Source organism: Lynx canadensis, chromosome A2 (genome assembly GCF_007474595.2).
Source record: "Lynx canadensis isolate LIC74 chromosome A2, mLynCan4.pri.v2, whole genome shotgun sequence".
In the NCBI taxonomy this organism is placed as follows: Eukaryota; Metazoa; Chordata; class Mammalia; order Carnivora; family Felidae; genus Lynx; species Lynx canadensis.
In genome coordinates, this window is record NC_044304.2 from 15,363,885 (window position 1) to 15,385,793 (window position 21,909).

The 21,909-nt window shown below is 46.5% G+C and overlaps 1 protein-coding gene and 1 non-coding gene across 5 annotated transcripts in view; one reads left to right on the top strand and one right to left on the bottom strand.

Annotated features, from left to right (window-relative positions):
• Positions 1-3,475: 3,475 nt before the first annotated feature.
• Positions 3,476-3,548, bottom strand: TRNAR-ACG. Its single transcript has one exon. It is a non-coding gene; the product is annotated as a tRNA-Arg (tRNA).
• A 331-nt stretch (positions 3,549-3,879) lies between these two features.
• SACM1L (SAC1 like phosphatidylinositide phosphatase) overlaps positions 3,880-21,909 on the top strand; it is a 59,878-nt gene continuing 41,848 nt past the window's right edge. For 3 of the 4 annotated variants that reach the window (XM_030305725.1, XM_030305734.1, XM_030305741.1), the window contains exons 1-2: positions 3,880-3,987; positions 19,954-20,051. In XM_030305725.1, coding sequence (XP_030161585.1) covers positions 3,956-3,987; positions 19,954-20,051 — 130 coding nt within the window. In that variant the 5' untranslated portion in view covers positions 3,880-3,955. Of the gene's footprint in view, positions 3,988-19,953; positions 20,052-21,909 lie in introns of those variants that run through there. The other variant, XM_030305750.1, reaches the window with a different exon arrangement.

Genomic DNA, 21,909 nt, shown 5'->3' on the forward strand with positions numbered 1-21,909 from the left:
TGGAGCTCAAATCAGGGTGTCAGCAGAGCCGAGTTCCTTCCAGAGGCGCTAGGGGAGAATCTTGCCCCTTGCCCTTCTTCAGCTTCTAGAGGCCGCCCACACTCCTTGGCTTGTGGCTCCGTTCTCTGAAGTCTGTTGTCACACCTCCTCTCTCCCCACCCCTCCCTACTTCTTTCTTGTTCGGCCCCATGTAGGATTACACTGGGCACGCCCATGGGGTGTAGGATAATCCCCTGGTCTGGAGACCCTTCACCACATCTGCAAAGCTTCTTCTGCTTATAGGATAAACTATTCATAGGTTCTGGGGATTAGGCCATGGACATCTTGGTGGGGGAGCACGACTCAGCTTACTACAGAGCCCAACAAACTTTTCGGATGGAATGACAATATCAGGGGATCATTAGGTGCAGTTTCTTCAAGCATTGCTAAAAGTGGGCTTTGCATTTCCCCTGGATTGAAAACGGAAGTGCTTCATATATAAAAACGACGTGGCCAGGGCGCCCGGGTGGCTCAGTCAGTTGAGCATCTGACTGCGGCTCAGGTCATGATCTCACAGTTTGTGAGTTCGAGCCCCGCGTCGGGCCCTGTGCCGACAGCTCGGAGCCTGGAGCCTGCTTCGGATTCCGGGTCTCCCTCTCTCTGCCCCTTCCCCACTCATGCTCTGTCTCTGTCTCTGAAAAATGAATAAACATTTAAAAAAAAGTGACGTGGCCCACGGATCCTGGGTGTAGAAACACACCAGAATTGGTCGTACTCTGTGGGAGAAAAGTAAGTCAGTGGTCCGGGCCAGGAGAAGTCCCAGGTCTGTGACACTTGTAGGAGAAGCCCTGGTTACCTGGATGGTCCCGGCAGCCTGAGGCACTTCCATCACTTGGTTATATTCATGCCCCTCCAACTGATCCCGGCCCTCGAGGACAGGCGGCTGTGGGCCCCGAGTTGCCCACGGGACCTTTGCGTTTACACATATAATCTCACTACGGGGAAAACTTAGCTGAAGACGTCAATTTATATTATTTATCCTTGCCTGATTTCTTATTCTGAACATGGTTCTCTCTAGAATCTGATTTGGGCCGGTTAGGCATTTAAAACCCCCAGAAGAAAGTGTTTCTGCCTGGATTCGTTTCCATTTTCCATCCTCGCCGAGTGTTCATAAAGGCCTTGGCTTGTCTTATACAACTGGCAAAGAAAGGCCGAGCTTTGTGTCTGTGTTCTGTGGTGAACGGAACTTCCAGCGATGACGTGTTTCGGGTCCAGGGAGGAGCTCTCTGCGGGGCGATGGCTGTTCCTTCTTTTCGTGGAGCCTGAAGAGGTAGGCTGCCGATAGGCTCACAGCTGGCGAGAGGAAGCGTCATCAGGATTAGAGACGAGATCTGACTGCTAACTAGCAAGGGAGAAAGGCTGGGGTGCATACGTGATCGCCATTTCATGCCCAGATAGGGAATGACCCTGAGTCCACGCATGTAGTAGCCCTCTGGTGCATAGTAAGCGCAAGGCCAGGATGGCTTTGGGGTCAAGAGCCCAGACCCAAGTTCTAACTCGGGCTCCACCACTTAATTGCCCAATGACCTCCCGCACACGTAAAAATGGGGATCACGACTGAACTTGCCTTATAGGCTTGTTGCAGGATTGATCGAATTAGTCCGAGTAAAGAGCTTAGAGCTTTTAGTTGCTAATAAGGGTGAGAGGCTTTAGGACTTAGTTGATCTTTCCATCGGGAAGAGCGAAAAATAAATTACAAATGGATTAAATGGAAAAAAACAATACAAACATAAAAGAAGGTGAAAAGGCCACGTATGCAATAAAAAAACCATAAAGTAAAATATTGGTAAATTCGAATATACAGTAGTGGATTTACAGTACTTTAGGTTCAAAAACAGTATAAGGAAAAGGTAAATGATAAACTGGAAGTTTGCAATGTGTTTGAGAGGGAAAGAATATCCTTCATATATTAAAAAGTCTAAAAACACTGAATGCATACATCAAGAGAAAATAGATATATCAAGTAATGCATGTAAAAGGAAGGTCTGTTTTTTTCTTACAAAGATTGCAAAGAAATCATGGTGAAATCTGTAATATTTAGTGTTGGTTAGCAAACAAGAAAACTTGCTATTAATGGAAGTGTGTTGGTTTAATTTTTTTGGAGGCAATTTCAAAATATGTTCCAAGTATCATTCCACATCCAGAAACTTTAGAAGACATATGAGAAATAACACAGCATTATCTCTAAAAAGCGCTAAGGCTGGGGCGCCTGGGTGGCGCAGTCGGTTAAGCGTCCGACTTCAGCCAGGTCACGATCTCGCGGTCCGTGAGTTCGAGCCCCGCGTCGGGCTCTGGGCTGATGGCTGGGAGCCTGGAGCCTGTTTCCGATTCTGTGTCTCCCTCTCTCTCTGCCCCTCCCCCGTTCATGCTCTGTCTCTCTCTGTCCCAAAAATAAATAAACGCTGGAAAAAAAACAATAAAAAAAAATAAAAAGCGCTAAGGTGATAACCCAAATTCCCAACCAGAGGGTAATGCTTAAAATTATCTAGTTCTTGGATGGGATAGCTTCCAAGTGTATTTAATGACCTTAAACCTCAGAAAGCTAAGGGGCCCAAACGGGAACACAAAGACATACCTAGTACACGCTCAAATTTGGAAAAATACATGGGTAGGTATATCCATATTAAAAAGCATGGGAAAAAAACCATCTAAAAGGAAAAAATCATATTAACAGTTATGATCTTGGGATGGGAATTATTTTTATTCCAAAATAGTTTTCTGTATTTCACAAATTTTCTGTAACTTCTTCAAAAGGGGGAAAAAAGTGATATTGGAGAGCTTTCATTGACCGATGTCCTATGTCTTGGCCAGTCCACTGGTTCGGGTCCGCTTTCCTCCACAGAGATTTCCAGACCTCAGGTCTTTAAGGCAGGCATAATAATGCACTCTGCTAGGTCACCTGGGGTCATCTCACTGTAAAAACACGCCTGCCTCGGGGCTTCCCGGGGGAATCTGATGGCAGGTGGCCTGTGCACGCGGACCGCTGCGTGGTCAGCGCGCTGCGGCCCGCGCGCAGCCGCACTACAAGCGTCCCGTCCCCGCGGCGTGAGAGCGCCGGAGGCCAAGCGGGCCCGTTTCCCACGTCACTTCGGGGCTCTCCGCCCCGGGGAGAGAGGCCAGAACCGTGCCTCGAATGCGCTTTGGTGTCATCAGGTGGCTAACCTCCGGCCACAGCGCGTCCCCCCACTCCAAGCTGCCACCTTTCCAGGTGTATCTTCCTTTATGTACCCCTTTTCCAGGGGCTCCTGCATCACCAATGGGAAGCCGTGCACTTTACAAACCACCTCGACTCCTGGTTCCCAACACAGCTGAAAAGATGACGTTTCGGGCAAAGTGGCGGTAAAAGTCAAGATATTTACCCTCACACTCTAGCCAGGGACCTTTGTAGGGACACCCTGTAACTTGATCAAGCCCAAAAGGGGCAAAAAGTGCACCTCGAGCCAGCCAGGAGTCGAACCTAGAATCTTCTGATCCGTAGTCAGACGCGTTATCCATTGCGCCACTGGCCCTGCAGCAGCCCAACCCTCCCTGTGATGTAGATCACCCCCTGCGCAGCTTCCACAGGTTCCCCAGCACTGGCGCAGCATTTCCGCCCCCGGGGACGCGGCGCCCGCCCACGGCTCTCACCGCGCCTCCTTTCCCCAGCAAGCGCCCTCCGCCAATCCACAGCCGCAACGTCACGGCGCTCTCCGGCGCCCTCCAATCCGCGCGCCGTACAGCTTCTCTAGCGGGCGCGGGCGTGCGCACAAGTTTGTCCGCGGCCGCCTCCCGTCCGCTCGGGTCGAATGGGGCGGGGAAAGGGGTGGGGCGAGCCGGGCGCTGCGGCCGCGGAACTGGGTGAACGGTAGCGCGGTGGAAGAGGCGGCGGCGCGGGGCGGAGCGGGCGGAAAGAGGAAGAAGGAGCTAGTGGTGCGCGATGGCGGCGACGACCTACGAGCGGCTGAAGCTGTGAGTCCCGCGGACCGAAGGGGCCTGAGGGGTGGCGGGCGGGGCGGCAGGTGCGGGCCGCCGCCTCGGGCAGGGCTCCGGAGTCCCGGGGCTGCGGGCCGGGTGTGGGAGCCCCTGGCACCCCTCGCCTTCCCTGCCCGGCGCGGCCCGTCCTGGAGCTTGTAGCTTGCGGCCGCCCGAAGGCCCCGCTGGAGTCGCCACAGGCCCGGGAGCCCGAGGATGACAGTCTCGCCGGCCTTTCTTCGCCCCGCTCGGCCTCAGCGCCCACGGCGGGAGGGCGAAGCTGCAGACCGGCTTCCAGCGAGCCCGGGTCGGCGTTGTGATGCGACAAGCTCGGGGCGTGCTGCACCCCACCCACTTTGTTTGTGGGAGAGGTGGCGGCTAAATTTATCTTTATCGCTTAGTAGAGGAAGAGAGAAGTTTTTTGTGTTGTTGTTGTTTTTTTTTTTCCTTGTTTAATGGACCCATGACAGCACGTTAGAGTCCACACGCAAATGGACAAACCTTTAACTGGGCATCAAAGCCCGCCCGACCAGCCTTCAGGATGCAGGAAAAAAAGAACCGTCAAATACTCTTGAGATCCTAAAGGGTTTACCTGGTTTCAGCTATTATGCAACTCAAGCACGAAGCAGGTTAAGTTCGTGTTGACAGCCAAAGGCTGTTCTCGAGAATTTTGGCAGTGCAGGTGGACTTTTCCGTAAAGCCAAGTTCTTGAGGCTTTGAGAAATAGGCTCTGGTTGTTAAGGTTGTAAATTAAGTGTTTGTAGGTTCTTTTGGCTTGTCCTGGATAAATAAAAACACATTTCCCTTAGCATTACCGTGAGCTCTTTGGTTCTCTTGCGTCTGAATAACTTTCTTCTACTTTGTGCTTCATGCTTTCCCTCTAGACTGAAAGTCCACTTACCCTAGTGTGAGAATGTCCTTGGCCTCAGAAGCTAATGCCATTTTGAGGAAGCTTACCTATCCCTAAATGAGTTAAAATACCTTGGGACTTAGGCAGAGATATCACATTTCCTTTGTAGGGATAGGAGGACATCCAAATGTGGTTTGGGCACTTCCTCTGCTCCCTGGAACCTCAAACTCACATAACTTTCTGGAAGGTTCAATTTAAAGTTAGGGATACAAAAGTGGGAGTGAGATCATCTACTCGACATGAGGTATTTTGCAGAAAAGGTGATTCCTTTCTCCTCAGCCCGCTCCCTTTGCCCCTTTTGGGTACTGTAATTCTCTTTGAAAACCTCAGCTGCACACTTCCCTCCACATTCTCCTTGCCAGGTTTCCTTATTCTCTCCCAGTTGCCCCTTTGCAAGGTGATCACCTTGCTGGTGAATGAATCCAGCGAAATGTCTGAAATGTCTTTGACTCCGGTACTGGCTGGGCGGGTGTCACGTGTTCTCGGCTGGCTAACTAGGCTATTGTTGACTATCTGAAAGTCACTAAAGGTTTAATATGATCCTACAGCAGGTCTCAAATGTGTTCAAGCAATAGGGAGCCTTGGCTTGTTGCAGCTCAGGGTTAGGTCAGGGAGTGCAGTTGAGTTTGTGGCAAAGATTGAATGGGACGGAGAACTGGAGAACTCTGATGATTGCTTATGTGTTGTCAAGGAGGCACTAAAGTCACCAGTACGATCTTCAAAAAAAAAAAAAAAAAGGCTCTATATCCATAAAAGAGAAAGGAAATTTGGCCCTTAAGTGGTGGGGATGGTGCTTTTGTATTGATTTTTATAGAAGTGGAAACTATGAATTTGAGTGAAAAAGTAAATCTGGGGTTATGTGAAAGTCACTCCTTGATCTGTTGGACCTCAACGTTATACCTCCCTCCCCCCCAACAAAAGTTTTGAGCGCTTGTGTCAATGTGAGGCCACCATTTTTTGTGTGTGTGATTTTTGCATTTCTTACCAAGAAGTTCGTGAGTTGGAGTCTTTGCTCTTAATCCTTCTTTTTGGCCCTTTCTGCTCCAAGGCATGCTGTTCAGGGTTTTTAAATGTGGCCTCTGACCTAAGGGATGGTTTTTTTAGATGCATTTGGGAGTGGCAGTAGTTTCTGACCCATGTAAGAATTAGTAGAACATAATAGCCATTTTTATTTAAAAATTATTTTAATTTTTTTAATGTTTATTTAAAAAAAATTTTTTTTAACATTTATTTATTTTCGAGACAGAGAGAGACGGAGCGTGAACGGGGGAGGGTCAGAGAGAGAGGGAGACACAGAATCCGAAGCAGGCTCCAGGCTCTGAGCTGTCAGCACAGAGCCCCACGCGGGGCTCGAACTCACGGACCGTGAGATCATGACCTGAGCTGAAGTCGGACACTTAACCGACAGAGCCACCCAGGCGCCCCTAATGTTTATTTTTGAGAGAGAGAGAGAACACAAGCAGGGGAGGGGACAGAAAGAGGGAGGCACAGAATCCGAGGCAGGCTCCAGGCTCCAAGCTGTCAGCACAGAGCTGGACGCAGGGCTTGAACCCATGAACAGTGAGATCATGACCTGAGCCGAAGTCGCAGGCTTAACCGACTCAGCCACCCAGGCATCCCAGACATAATAGCCATTTTTAAAAACATACCTATAGATGTTTCAAGAAAGATCCGTACAAGAGGTGGTTTGATTATTTATTACAAAACTGCTGTTACTGCTCAGTCTGTTACAGTATTGAAGTGCTGGGGATTTTAAATAATAATTTGTTCTGCAAGTATCTCACCCGTTTGCAGTCTGTCTCTGTCCTGCTATGACGTTCACCTTGCCCTGATTTTATCCTCTGCTCCCCTGCTTACAGTCTCCAGTTCCATCTTGCCTATAGGGCTGAGCCCACATTTCCTAGTCATCTGGGTCTGGTCTCTTCCCAAGCTGTCCCTTAACCTTATGTCCCCTAATTGCCCAATGCATTTTTCCCCCTTCCACCACACTTGGCCACCCTCGTTTAGCCTCAGGGTTGGGCTTATTTATTTTGATCCTTCTACCCAAATGCCTTCTTCCTCTCTCCCCTCTTTCTATGCTGATCACATCCATGGGCCCATGGTAGGGCTGAGAGATGACAGACTGTGTTAGTCAGAAGAGACTGAGAATCAAATGCTGACCTTGTTCACATGCTCTATGTTATGGCCACGTTACTTAATCTCTGGATCAGTTTTTCATCTGTAAAATGAGCACAGAACTACCTCACAGGATTATCATAAAGACTGAAAGAGTGTAAATGTAATTAACAGAGACTCACTTTCTCTAAGAAGGCTTTCCCCGCGTCTTCCCCTTCACGGAGCTCCCATGACAGTCTGCTGTCATAGAGACCGGATGCCAAATGTGCATCTGGTTTGCACCTTCTACCTGTTAGGATTGACAAGCGGTATATTATTATCTCACGGACGGGAGGGCTGAAAGTAGAATAAGTCTGTCACGCTGTTTGAACCTCTCACTGCCACCTGGAAATGATGAAATCACTATAGTGCATATTCTTTGTTGCAAATAGGTAGAACATATTAGAAATGCCTTAATGTTGATTCTTGGCTAGTCCTCGGTACCAAGCATAAAGCCTTGTGCAGAGAGACCCTCCTTGGATCACCTGAGTACATGAACTTGGCAGTGTAGAGTGTAGATGTAAGAGTAGATGTACGATGTAAGAGGGAGACGTCACCAGCATTCAAAAAAAACCCAGCCTGGGGTAATTTGGGATGTGTTCTGTTGAAGTAGCAGCAGCTGAGGTCATTCCATGTATATGATGGTCTTTCCAGTGCCTCTGAAGTCATAGGTTGATGTATATCTTCTGTCATCGTTGGAGATGGAGATCATTGCCCTTGGCGAGCCATGCCACGGCAGAACTGGCCTTGGAACACAGCAGGCTCAGAGTCCAGAGATCTTTCCATTACACTGCATTATTCAAATTACCTTTTTTTTCTTATCAGATTGCTTTCACTTTAGTCCTTGGATGTGCCTGGTACAGAAGCGAGTCACTTAGGTTTGAAAACAGCTGACGTGTCCATTTGGATTTTTAATATAGAAAACAGAATGTTGATATATTCAGAATTTAAAATTCTTTTTTTAAATGTTATTAATTAAAACAAATTTTTTTAATGTTTATTTTTGAGAGAGAGAGAGAGAGAGAGAGAGTGCAAGCGGGGAAGGGACAAAGAGAGAGAGGGAGGTACAGAATCCAAAGCAGGCTCCAAGTTCTGAACTGTCAGCATAGAGCCCAACGCGGGGCTCAAACCCACAAACTGTGAGATCATGACCTGAGCCGAAGTTGGACACCCAACCGGCTGATCACCCAGGTGCCCCTTTTAATGTTATTTTTGAGAGAGAGACAGAGAGAGAGACAGAGAGAGAGAGAGACAGAGAGAGCAAGCCAGGGAGGAGCAGAGGGAGCAGGGGGCAGAGGATCTGAAGCAGGCTCCGTGCTGACAGCAGAGAGCTGGATGTGGGGCTTGAATTCTTGTTGAACTGTGAGATCATGACCTGAGCCAAATTCGGGTACCCTTGAAACCTGAGCCAGATTAGGACCCTTAACCGACTGAGCCACCCAGGCACCCCTAAAATTCTTTTTAAACATCCAGGCCATTCTAAATAATCTACCTTGTGACTCCTTTTTCTTTTCAAGTTACTGGTGTGAACATGAGTAACGTCAAGCAATGAAAAATGTGAAATTACGACATGATTACAACAGAAATCCACTCTTGGAAACATTTAAGGCACTCCCTGCCCCCCGCCCTTTAAGAGGTCAACTGAAACAGGTGTAAGACAGGAAATCCTTTAGAAAGTGAATTCGGCTGCAGCTTGCCTCTGGAGAAACACTGTTGCCTTGGTTAGCAGGTCCCCTTTCTTCTGAAAAGTTGGCCACGGTTGTGAGGTCAGTGGGGCAGATGTGATGCAACCGTGAACAGATATGAACTAAGCTGCACGGCGACGAAGACACAGGCGGTCTGTGCAATACAAGGAACCATCAGCATATTCACACATCTTTTTGTAAGGAGGGATGGAGGGAAGGGAAGGTTATAAATTTGGGCACGGGTAAGCGGAGCTTCTTTCCAAGGTATTAGTTGGGTTGGGGTTCAGGCTAGAGTGTCTAAGTTAGTGCTAGGCTGCGTCAGATCACTTGCTGCTTGTTTTAACTGCGTATTTCAGAGCCTCACATCGAGCCTACTGAGTGAAAACTCTCTGAATGTGGGGTCTGGGAATCTGCGTGTTTAACTAGCTGTCCCAGTGGTTCTTACGCACACTACAGGGTATTTTGGGGCCGTGTGAAGCAGAGTGAGAACTAAAGCATACCGGTTGGTGAGTAGAACAGCATTCTTTGGGAGGCTTGGGGCCCTGGAAGATTTTGCTGTAGATCAGAGCTTTGCAGTAGATTAGAGCTTCAGATTAGGCGGCAGTTAGACCTGGGCCTGTGAAGGAGTCCAGTTTGGGGAGATAATGGGTTTTAGGATGTGCAGAAAATAGGAGGGACCTCAAGGTTCTGAGGAAGAAGATGGAACTAAAATGAATTAGCTTCCTGGAAATATCAACTCTTTGGGATCGTGTTGGGCTCCTGGGTTGTCTGGGATGAACCTGGGTTCTAAGAGAGGTCCTGAGCAGTGGCTCAGTGAGGAGGAAACCCCGGGGCCAAAGGGCAGATGGATGAGGGGTGGTGGGAACACCTTCTGGGTGTATGCGTAGTGGGCTCAGAGGACCGACCCTCTTTACTGTCTGAGTTCTTACTTCTCGCCAGCCAGATCTAGTAAAATGTTACTCCTGTATGTTTGGAACGAGAGATGGGGTAATTTTGATTATGAGGATTTTGATTTCTTTATATAAGATTTTTGAGAATATGTTTTTTTGCTACAGTTTTGTGACATGACAGTTGACATGCTTCTGCGGAAATAGTAACGTTATTTTAAATTGTGCTAAAACATACGTAGGATTTATCGTCTTAACCATTTGTAGGTATACACGGGTCAGTGGCATTCACATCGTTCAACCATTCCAGCCACCCATCTCCAGAACTCTTCATCTTGCAGAGCTAAAACTCTGCACTCATTAAACAGCTCTCCATTCCTCCTCCCCTGGGCTGTGGCAGCCACTGTTCTACTTTGTATGTGTGTGAGTTTGGCCCCTGTAAGTACGGTGGAACCGTCCAGTGTTTGTCCCTTTGAGACTGGCTTATTTCCACTTGGCGTAACGTACTCAGCGTTCCTCCATGTTATAGTGTGTGTCAGAATTTCCTTTCTGAGGCTCAACAATACTCCATTTTATGTATCTACTACGTTTTGCTTCCCACTCATCCGTGGATGGACGCTGGGGTTGCTTCCACCTTTTTGGCTGTTACGAATACTACTACTGGGAGCATGGGTGTATAAATATCTCTGCCACACCTTGCTTTCAGTCTCTTTGACTGCATACCCAGCAGTGGAATTGCCGGGTCATAAGATACTTCTCTTTTTAATCTTTCTGAGATCGCCGTGCTGTTTTCCCACAGTGGCCACACCGCTTCATGTTCCCACCAGCAGCGCACACTGTTCCAGTTTCTCTACATCCTCACCAACGCTTGTTTTGTTTCTCGTACTAGCTATTGTAATGGGTGTGAGGTCAGCAAATGGTAATATTTTGGAAGTGGGTTAATTTTACCCTCTGGTTGTGACAGGATTTTGAAAAGGTTAGTCGTTGCCTGGAAATGTCACTGTTACGGGGGGAAAGGGGGATGTTTTCAGACACGAGAAAATCATATTGCCAACTCTGAAAAAAAAATTTTGTGTTTATATTATAATTAAATCTGTTGCTTTTAAAATTTGACAAGGGTAGTTTTTAAAAAGCACTCTTAAGAGCTCGTGAATCCCAGTTGGCTATAAGATTAAATGCATTTCTATTAAGTATAATAGAATTGCCTTCGTTGAGTTCAGCTTGTAGTCCTCTGAATTTTCCTTTTTATCTCATATGTGGGCAGCAATCTATGAAAGCAAAACGGTCAGCCAAATGAAAGTAGTCAAAAGAGGAAGTAATTATTATTTATAAAGTATTCTGCTTTTTCGATGGATCTTCCAGAATACGTATCATCTTACTAGAGAGCAGAACTCAGGGTGGAAAGAACCGAGGTAGTTGCCTTGTTCAGTTAGAGTTTTTGGTTCATGCCTGTGGGATCCGGACCACCTCACCAGACAGCGTATATCGGACCAGAGCAATTTTGAGTGTATGATATTACTGTGAACTTCAGACATCTCCTACCATCAGCATAGTTAATGACCAGATAACCTTCTTGGATGGAGTCTTCTTGCCTTGACTTGCAAAATCTAGTTCGTAGAAAAAGTAACGTGAGAGAGTTTAATGAAATGAGAGACTTCACAGCAATTGAGGGCCATTCTTTTGGCTGTAGAGAGAGGACCGTCTCCCAGATTTTCGGTTATCATGGAGTCTTCTGTCTCGGCGTCCATATATTTATTAGGTTGAGAACTCAGTGTAGCCTGTCGACTGGTTAATTTGGAAAAGCTCCGGGCGAGATGGTCAGCGGCGATGCTTTGTGGACTTTCTGATCCGAGAGCCACCGCTTTTGCTCCCTCTTTGTCCTCCCGTTAGTGATACTGTGCCCTCCAATCCAGTTAACATTTGACCTGTCAAGATCTTTCCTTAGCTAGGAGAAAGGAAAACAGTTTTTTAAATCCTTTTTACTTCCCCCCCCCCACCCCGAGGCAAAGAAAACATGAGTTAAGCACCATAGAAAAAACCCCAACCTAATGTAGGTATTTGCTGACTAATTATGTTACATTCTCTAAGAATACCGAGGGAGCTTCTGCTGTCTTCTTGTGCGAAATACCACGGGGAATGGACAAGCAGAGTCCTTGTCTGCAGAGACTTGGTGGTCTGTTTGGTGGAACTCTAAAAGGAAAAATGATAATGAAACCGCGCACGTCAGCAAAAATTGCCCACCGGATGCTTTACTCCAGTGTTTCTGGTGGTTAGTGCTGGAGAGCCGCAGTTAATTTCACTAGCTTTTGAAATGAAACCCCTGGAGCATAAAACTTACCAAATACAATTTACTGGGTAAAGCTCAGATACTTCAGGTCAGTGTCAAGACCAGTGAGAGAAGGGCGGGAAGAGGCAAAGAAGAGGAAGACAGCAGAGGAACGTGTAGACCTCTCTGAGTTAAGACGACACCTGCTGGGATCCTCGGTGGGGTTCTGAGTCCCCACGCATCCTTACTCTTGGAAATGCCCACCAGCTGGCGGTCACTGTTCATACCTTCATCGCTGCAGTTCGTAAGCCGTTCTCAAGAACATTGTCCGAGCAGGCTGGTGGCAGCACCGGCGGCTTGGATTCTAGCAGCATCCTCCGAGAGGCAAGATCCAGCAACGGTCCGAGCACCATTGGGCCAGAACTCTCTGTCTTGATCCACATAACTCTTATTTTTGTTTTTGCTATTTTAACACATTTTTAAACTTAAATTTTTATTTTAATGTAATACCTGTCTATGGCTCAAAAGTAAACAGTACACAGAGCTTATAATAAAAAAGAGAGCACCCTTCTGCACTTCTAATTCCCACTGTCCCAGAGACCTCGACTTTCAACGTTTTAATCTCTCTCTTTTGGTATTTTACTCCACATTTTTTTTTTCAAGATTTTATTTTGGGGATGGGGAGAGGCAGAGGGCAAGAGAGAACCTCAGGTAGGTTCCGTGTCCAGTGGGGAGCCTGGTGTGGGGCTCGATCTCCAAACCCCAAGATCATGACCTGAGCCAATCAGGAGTCAGACACTTAACCGACGGAGCCACCCAGGCGTCCCACATGACTTTTTTTTTTTTTTTTTTTTTTTTTTTAATGTGCCTGTTGCTAATTAATCTTCACTCCCTGTGACAGCAATAAGATTCCTCTCAAACACGCTGGGTAACTATGAACTCGGTTTCTTCTCTGAGATTTACCTCTGGGAGCCCAGTACCCTCTGCTGTAATCTGTGGACTAGTTTTTCTTTAGGCCTGTTGCATAGCTGTTGTTCTGGACAATACCTTTGTTCAGAGAACTTCTTTTGCTTCTTTCCTGTTTCGGATTCTCAGTCTAACTCATTCCATTTTGGTGAAACAAACTTTCCCTTCTTTCTAAGAGTGAATGAAAGGAATCTTTTGAGATGTTGCACATCAAAATGTTTTCATTCTGTCCTCATGCTTGTTCGACAGTGTGGGTGAGTATAGAATTCTCAGTCAGAAATTATTATCCTGTAGAATTTTATTTTGTTTTTTTAATGTTTATTTATTTATGAGAGAGAGACAAAGTTGTGAGCAGGGGAGGGGCAGAGAGAGGAAGACACGGAATCCAAAGCAGGCTCCAGGCTCCGAGCTGTCAGCACAGAGCCCGACGCGGGGCTCGAACCCACGAACCGTGAGATCATGACCTGAGCCGAAGTCGGACGTTTAACCGACTGAGCCACCCAGGCGCCCCCTTTTTTTTTAATTTTTTTTTTAATGTTTATTTATGAGAGAGAGACAAAGTGTGAGCAGGGGAGGGGCAGAGAGAGAGGGCAGAATCTGAAGCAGGCTCCAGGCTCTGAGCCGTCAGCACAGAGCCCATATCCTGTAGAATTTTAAAGACCTGCTGTTGATAGTCCAGTGAGTGTGCTGTTGCTGGATAATCCGGTATTGTGGCTGTTGAATATTTCCATGCTTCTCTTTCTCTTAATTTTTTTTTTCTGGTAACGTTTGGATTGTCTCTATGGTGTTTAGAAGTTTGATGCTTACCGTGCCTTTGTGTGTGTGTGTGTGTGTGTGTGTGTGTGTGTGTGTGTGTGTGTGTGTGTTTCCGTTTGGGGTTTATTTATTTTTTTTTTTTCTTTGAAATATTTTCTTGCTTCTTTTTCTTGTGTCCTCTTTTGGAATTCCTGCCGTGAATGTACGTTGGATATCCTGGATCAGGCTCCTCTCTCTTTCCCCTTCCCTCCCCCCCTCCTTCCTCCCCCTTCCTCCCTCACCCCCTTCTTCCTTCCTGTGCTTTCCTGTTTTATAGCTCTTATCTTTTTATTCTGTTCTCATGGAGAGTTCTTCAGTTTTATCTTCCAGCCTTTCTGCTGAATACTCAAATTATTCTTTCTGCTCTCGGTCCAAGAATATGTTCTTGCTTTTTTTTTTTTATTTTTGAATAACAATTTATCTGGGCTTTTCTTTCTTTTCTTTTTTTTTTTTTTTTAATGTTTATTTATTTATTTTGAGAGAAAGAGCATGAACAGGGGAGGGGCAGAGAGAGGGAGAGAGAGCTCCAAACTGTCGGTGCAGAACCCGACGCAGGGCTCCAACTCATGAACCGTGCGTTCATGAACTGAGCCCAGATCAGGAGTCGGACGCTTAACTGACTGAGCCACCCAGGTGCCCCTGTTCTCCCTTTCTGAACGTGCTTTTTTTTGGTCCCTCTCTGAGGCTCTCGCCTAGAAACGTGTTTTGAAGTTACAGTCTGTTCCCGGCATAGTTTGTTTATCCAGTGTTACTTTTCTGTTTGTTTTGGGCTCTGTCTTATGTGATGGAAGCTTTTCCTAGTATCTGACGACCCTTGGTTGTCATTTCATGTTGAAGAAGGAAATTGATCGGAGGGTCTGCTTGTGGGTCAGGACATTTCAACTGGTGGCCTTCGCTGTAGAGTGATCGCACAGGAACTCAGCTCTTTGATGAAGCCACAGGTCGCAGCTGCTGGTCTGTGCTTTCGGGACAAGTTGATTTAGAGGTGGTGGCAAAGCTCCTGTGGGGGCTCAGGGAGAGGGGTGATGCGAACTGGTCCACCGGCTCTCTGGGAGTCTGACAGAGGAAGAGGGTTGGATGATGTTCCCAGTCTGTGGGTGGGCCCTGTCCACGTCTCCTCGTTTCATCTGGCTGTCTCACCCTGGTCCTCAGCTGTGCCTGATGTGTGGAGGCCGGAGAGCACCTTCCGTTAACTGTTCTAAGCATTCAGTCCCAGGGTCGGGGAGGGCAGGCGCCTGCTGTAGGTTTGGGTGGGGGTCTGAGTGCTTCTTACACCCCCCAGGAACCACCTCACCCCACCCTAGTCCTCACTACCTTTTCCTTCCTGCGCTTGAGGCTTTTCAGCATTCTGCTGCTGGAGTCCGCCTGCTTTGTTGGCTCTCGGCCCATAGGTGATTGGACTCTGCTGATTGGTGAGTCAGGCCATTTCCAAGCACTGTCTGTCTTCCAGACCTGCATTTGAATGGCTAGTGTCTGCCCCACGGCCTGCACCCACCTGTTGGTAACCCTTGGACTCCGTGTTCTCAAAGAATATCTGGGCTTTTTTTTTTTTTTTTAATTTTTTTTTTTTAACGTTTATTTATTTTTGAGACAGAGAGAGACAGAACATGAATGGGGGAGGGTCAGAGAGAGAGGGAGACACAGAATGTGAAACAGGCTCCAGGCTCTGAGCAGTCAGCACAGAGCCCGACGCGGGGCTCGAACTCACGGACCGCGAGATCGTGACCTGAGCTGAAGTCGGACGCTTAACCGACTGAGCCACTCGGGCGCCCCTATCTGGGCTTTTTTTTAATGGAGGGTTTTCACTCTTGGAAATTCATTTCACTGTACTTCAGTTAAAATTTTAATTTGTTGATCTCATTTCAGATGTGTCTGTCTAGACTGGAAATGTTATATATGATATTTTTCATATTCTTATAAGAATTGTCAAGTAGCAAGGTGTAACCAGCACTTCATGCTATCTTAAAGCCAACATTGTCTTTTGTACTAAGAGCTTTTTTCTTGTTATAGACTCATATCTACAAATAAGAAAGACATTCATAATTTTTATTCTCATTCTGTATTCTGGAATGTTTGATAAATCAGAGGTCTGTTTATGTGGTCTTCATATTTGGGGGTATATATTTAGTAGAATGTACTTTGATTCCAGCATCTACCTATCAAGGCTAAATTGTTCAGATGGGGTACATGTGGCAAAGATATCAGTACCTTCCGTTGTATTATGTCTTTAAAGTGTGAATTGAATACCTTTTCTGGGCCTGTGTCACCATCCTGTCAAGAAAGTTTGCAACTTTTCTCCCTTCCCTCTTAAACGATGTTTTTGTTAATAGTAAAAAGTTGTCTTGTTAATAGTAAAAAGTTGTCGTCTCTGTGAGTCAGCCCTTTTATTCTTTGCAAAAGTACTTCGCAAATGCCCGCTTAATTCTGGCTGTTCTGTGAGGTAGTGAGGGTCAGCGTTTGCGTCCCCAGGCTGGATGAAGGGTTGATGTCGCGGGGTGGCGATGGGTGGGGGCAGGGGGCTGGCGGCATTCACCCCAGGCGGAACAGTGACGATGGGAGTTACTGAGACCCACGTGGGCAGGACAGCAGAGGAGAGGCCGTCTGCCAGGAGACGGTGGTGAGGGGCCATAGTTACAGGGCGACTTGGGGGCGTACGGGGATGTGTGGAATTTTCCGTTTTTCCGTGACCTTAGGCACTGTGCCTGGTTGTAAGTAGCCCGTCGGTTACTGAGGGCCTACGGCTCTTTCCAGGTGGGTGGCTTCATAAACCTGTTTGCACCACCCGTCCGCCTTCCGCTGCTGGTCTCTGTGGGCCCTTTTGCCCTGTCAGGTGCCCCTTGCTCAAGCCTGTGGCCTGAAAGCAGCCCGGCCCGGACGGAGATGTCCTGTTGACAGAGATCCCTTGTCTTTGTTCACAGCCGCCAGGAGCGTTTTCACGTTTCATTTAATCCTCAGGAGGATTGATCATCTGCCCCGCATCCCCACCTTGGCCAAGTCACCCTAGATTTATTAATTTATTTTTTATAGCAGTTCCCTCCAAATCACCGAATTACTTCCTTGCGCACTGATTGTCTCCCATTAGAATGTAGGCTCTGTGAGTCAGGGACTCTGGACTGGTACCCAGAACAAGGGCTGGCAGGAGGTGGACACTCGGAACTTGGCCAGCATTACGTCGCTGGTAGCGGGCAGGGTCAGGGGCAGAACCGCTGTATTTTTGACTGCAGATCTTGAGGCCTTTTCAGTGCGATGCTCCTAACACAGTGCTCTTCTAAAGTGTTGAAGGTAGTGTTTCGATCAGAGGCTTATGGTCAGTTATGTGAGTGCTGGTTTTTGATTTCCCATCCCGATGAGGCCTCCATGTGTGTGTTGACTGACCGTGCTTCTGGGGGGTTGCTTTGCCACTACTGGGACGAGAACAAGTCACACGTAGTTCACTTGATGGGGAGGCAGCATTGGCAACAGACTGCTCCTTATCGGTGCTGGAATCATTGTTTTAAAAGTTAAGACCACAGAGGAGAGATTCTTTGTTGTTCCTCAGATACTGGAGGTGGGACAGGAGGTCTCAGGATAGCGCCAGCAATTGTATGAAAGTATTTCACGGGGCTCTCTCAGGTCCTAAGCCTGTTTAAGCCTCAAAGAATGCGGTAGAACACCCGTGCTGCACGGGGAGTCACAAGGTTTAGTGGGTGGAGATTGGGGACTCTTAAGAGTGAGGCTCCGCAGAAAGGCATCTGCTTTGCAGACAGAACTTTCTTTGAAAGCTTTTTTTCTTCTTTTTCTAATGTTTATTTATTTTTGAGAGAGAGAGAGAGAGAGAGCGAGCAGGGGAGGGACAGAGAGAGGGAGGAGACACAGAATCTGAAACAGGCTCCAGGCTCTGAGCTGTCAGCACAGAGCCCAATGCGGATTTCGAACTCGCGAACCGTGAGATCATAACCTGAGCCGAAGTCGGATGCTTAACCAACTGAGCCACCCAGGCGCCCCTCTTTGAAAGCTTTTATAAAGAAGTCTTGCTTTTGAGGTCTGTTTTTTTATTAATTTTTTTCCTATTTATTATTTTTACTCTGTTACCCACATCCTAGTCACTCGTGCTTGTGTAATACTTACCACATGGTTAGGTCTTCAGTAAAGTTCTTGAATTACTCTTAGAGGGTGACTTACATTTGCACAAAACATCTGCAGGTAACGACTGGTGTGTTGGTTTTGTTTGGTTTAGTTTCAATGATTTAAGACTAGGTGACTACCCTGTGAGTAGGTTGTCCGGAACTTTGTCATAGTCCTGTTGGTTGGCTTCAGGACTCTTAGTTTTTTTTCTTTTTAATAGCTTTATCGGAAGTACAAAGTTTCCTGACATATAGAGTAAATTCCATATATTTCAGGAGTACAGTTTGATCCGTTTGGACGTATTTTTACACCCACAAAACCATCCCCAGTCTGAAGATAATGGACACCTCCCTCACCCTGGAAAGTTTTCCTCGTGCCGGCTCCGCCTTCCTTTCCCCCTCCTTACGAGTCAAACCCACAACTCCCCTGAGACCCAGCCACATTTCACCTCTAGGCGGTCACCCAGGAGAAACGGAGGGGAGGATACGTCTGCCTTAGACTTGTAGTAGGATGTTCATGGAACCTTTGTTAATATCCCAAACTGGAAGCAGCTCAGATGTCCACCAGCAAGTGAATGGGTAAAGAAGCTGTGATGTGTCCATCCACTGGAACGCTCTTCAGCATCAGTCCAAGGAAGGAACTGCTGTATTTCGTTTGAGTTGAAGACTGCCGTTTTTAAGGCAGATTTGTCTTCTTTGTTGCATTTTGCTTAATCTGTATTGAAATTGATTGATTTTCATTCCCTTAGCAACTTCCCCCCACCCCCCCCATCCAATGGAGGAAACTAGCCTAATATTAAAAAGTTGGTTATAGATGAAGTATAAAAGGATGTAAGTTGTGTTTGGCTACTTAAAGGTTGAGAACTTGTAGTCAGTAATGGTCAGTACAGTTTCTGTAATCCCACATAGCTTTTTTTTTTTTTATATATACATTTTTTTTTTAATGTTTATTATTGAAAGTCAGAGAGAGTCAGAGCCGTGAGCAGGGGAGGGGCAGGGAGAGAGGGAGACACAGACTCCGAAGCAGGTTCCAGGCTCCAGGCTCCGAGCTGTCAGCACAGAGCCTGATGCGAGGCTCGAACTCACAAACCTCGAGATCATGACCTGAGCCGAAGTTGGATGCTTAACTGACTGAGCCACCCAGGCACCCCATTTAATGTTTATTTATTTTGAGAGAGGGAGCATGAGAACAGGGGAGATGCAGGGAGAGTGAGAGAGAGAATCGCAATCCAATGCGGGGCGCAAACCCACAACCGCGAGATCATGACCTGAGTTGCTATCAAGAGTTAGATGCTTTACCAACTGAACCACTGAGGCATTTCTGTAATCCCACATAGTTTACACACCATCTGTGTATGAGAGACGATGTCAGTGATGGTTGCATGCATTTGTATAAGATTTTTCATGGGCAGGGCAAGTGGAATAGAGGAAGTAGAATTTAAAAGGAAAGGAAAAGGGGTGCCTGGGTGGCTCAGTCGGTTAGGCATCCGGCTTTGGCTCAGGTCGGGATCTCACGGTTCACGGGTTCAAGCACAGAGCCCAATGTCGGGCTCTGTGCTGACGGCTCGGAGCCTGGAGCCTGCTTCGGATTCTGTGTCCCCCTCTCTCTCTGCCCCTCCCCCATTTATGCTGTGTCTCTCTCTCTGTCAAAAATAAACATTAAAAAAATTTTTTTTAATGTGTTTCTTAGTATTTTTAGCTAATACGTCTTGCTTGCTAGGTGTCAGATGTAATTCTAAGTGCCTCTCACAGAAGCTCATTTTATCCTCACCCCAGTGTTGTTTGCTGTCGGATAGGATCCCTATTTTATGAATAAGGGAACCGAAGAACAGAGGGTGAGTAACTTGCCTGAGGTCACACAGCACACAGTCTGGTTCTGTAGACTGGTCCTGACTACCGTGCTACATTCTGCACCGTGTTGGATATAATAAATAAGAATTTATTATGATTTTCTTGTGGGAGTCAAACAGGGGTTCCCCCCCCCCAAACCTCCTGAGCATAATACACAAGGGAAAAGAGTTACACCTTATGTGTGAGGACAGCAGAACTGTTCTTTGGTAGCCGGGAAATCAGTGTGATGTCGGATGTAAGCACTGCTGAAATTCTTACAATAAGTAGCTTTTTAAAAAGTATTCCTATTTTTAGAAGTCTCCATTTTGTCTGGTTTAGGTATTTATGGCTTTACGTTTCTTTTTAGGCACATCACACCTGAAAAATTTTATGTGGAAGCTTGTGATGACGGAGCAGATGACGTACTTGTCATCGATCGCGTGTCCACAGAAGTCACCCTGTCAGGTATTTCACAGCCAGGGGCAGAGGCGGCCGGCAGGACTTTGTACCGAAGTTGCCCGTGTGGTCATTAAAGTAAACGCCGCAGGGGTGTGGCTCCCGGAGCTGCAGCGGCGTCTCACATTTTAACCCCTGCCACCTCGTTTGATTTTTATGTATTCATCTCGGGCTTCCTCCATTTCATGAAAAAGGAGGAATGGGCTTGAAAATTTTCCCATCTGTAAGGCTTTAAAAACATAATTATCTCTTGACCCGTTCCCTCTTCTGTGCTCTAACAGGATTGGTTTTGTTGATGTCTTACTTCCTTTCTAGCTGTAAGATTTAGGGTATTTGAGTGTAAGAAAGTTGTTTGAACATTAAGTGTGTGGAATTTTAACAGCTGCTTTTGATTTTGACAATATTCATGACTATGAGGATAATTCAGTAAGTGGAAAATTATATATATATATATATATATATATATATATATATATATATATATGCCTAGATATGTGTCACTGACTAAAACTCACATTTTAGGCAAGTAGTGTTCCTAAGCTCTATCTGTCTATATCTTGTCTGTCTCTCCAGTTATATTTTGGTTTTGGTTGTCTGGGGTGCTGAAAACAATTTTTTTTCCCGATTGTATGGAACACTGATTTCTGATTACATGCGAAATAATTTTGGTGACTAATGTACCAGGTGGTATCACATTTAGAATGTCATATTTCAGTTGTTTAAATATTCACCTCTAGACAGAGTCCTCTATGTTTTTTAAGTGTGATATTTGGGTAACCAAAGAGTAAGTGTTCAGTAAACAGTATATATCCTTTGAGTGGAGAAAGTGAAATATGAAAATACAGAGGATAGTAAAGTATAAGAAGGAGATGGCCATAAATTTCTATTTCCTTGGTTACCTGGTTATTTTGATAAGTATCATCCATAGTTTTTCTTTGACCAGATGGAATTAGAGGTCTGTTTTCGCTTGATAATTTGGCATTACCTATATCTATTAGCTAGTAGCTGCTTTCTTGAGAGAGTGTGAGCAGGGGAGAGAGGCAGAGGGGGAGAGGGAGGGAGGGAGGGAGGGAGGGAGGGAGAGAGAGAAAGAGAATCTTAAGCAGGCTCCACAGTCAGCACGGAGCCCGATGTGGGGCTCGATCCCATGACCCTGGCATCATGACCTGAGCTAAAACCAAGAGTCAGATACACAACTGACTGAGCCAGCCAGTCTCCCTTCAATTATTTTTGACCTTTCAGTGACATTTCTTTGTAGGTAGAGACCACAGACCCATTTGAGGGGTCAAAGCTGAAGGTCATGAATAGCTTGGACGTAGGAAGGACACCAAGCGGTCGTCAGTAGACATGAGGAGATACTAGGACCTGAAGCCAGTGGTGATGAGGGGCTGACTCACTCACGCTCGCTCTGCTAGTTGTTTCCTGTTGTTTTGTTTTCTTTTTTTTAACTTTCGGGAATCCAGACCATTGCCATGAAAAGAGGGGTTTGTTTGTTTTTTCCCTCCATGAAAAACTAACGTGTATTCTTGGGAATTACCTGTTTTATTGCTTTTGTACTCCAGTTAATGTAACTTAGAGCTCCAGCAATCAATAGTACCTTAAGTTTATCAGATGATCTCTGTATATTCAGGATTTTCTCTAAGCTTTTCGGTGCGCTGCCCCATTTGTCATGTTTGGTCGTTGTGGCACTGCTGAGTAAATTGAATCACAGAGAAACAGAGGTGAATCTCAGACCTTATTCAGAGTTACTTTGTTCAGGATAACAGGACGCGGATCGGCAGCGGTGTCTCAGAATGAGTTAGTTCTAGGATGGTAATGAAACTAGGACTGGAGGAAACATTGGGCAGCCCCCCCATGGCCGGCCCTG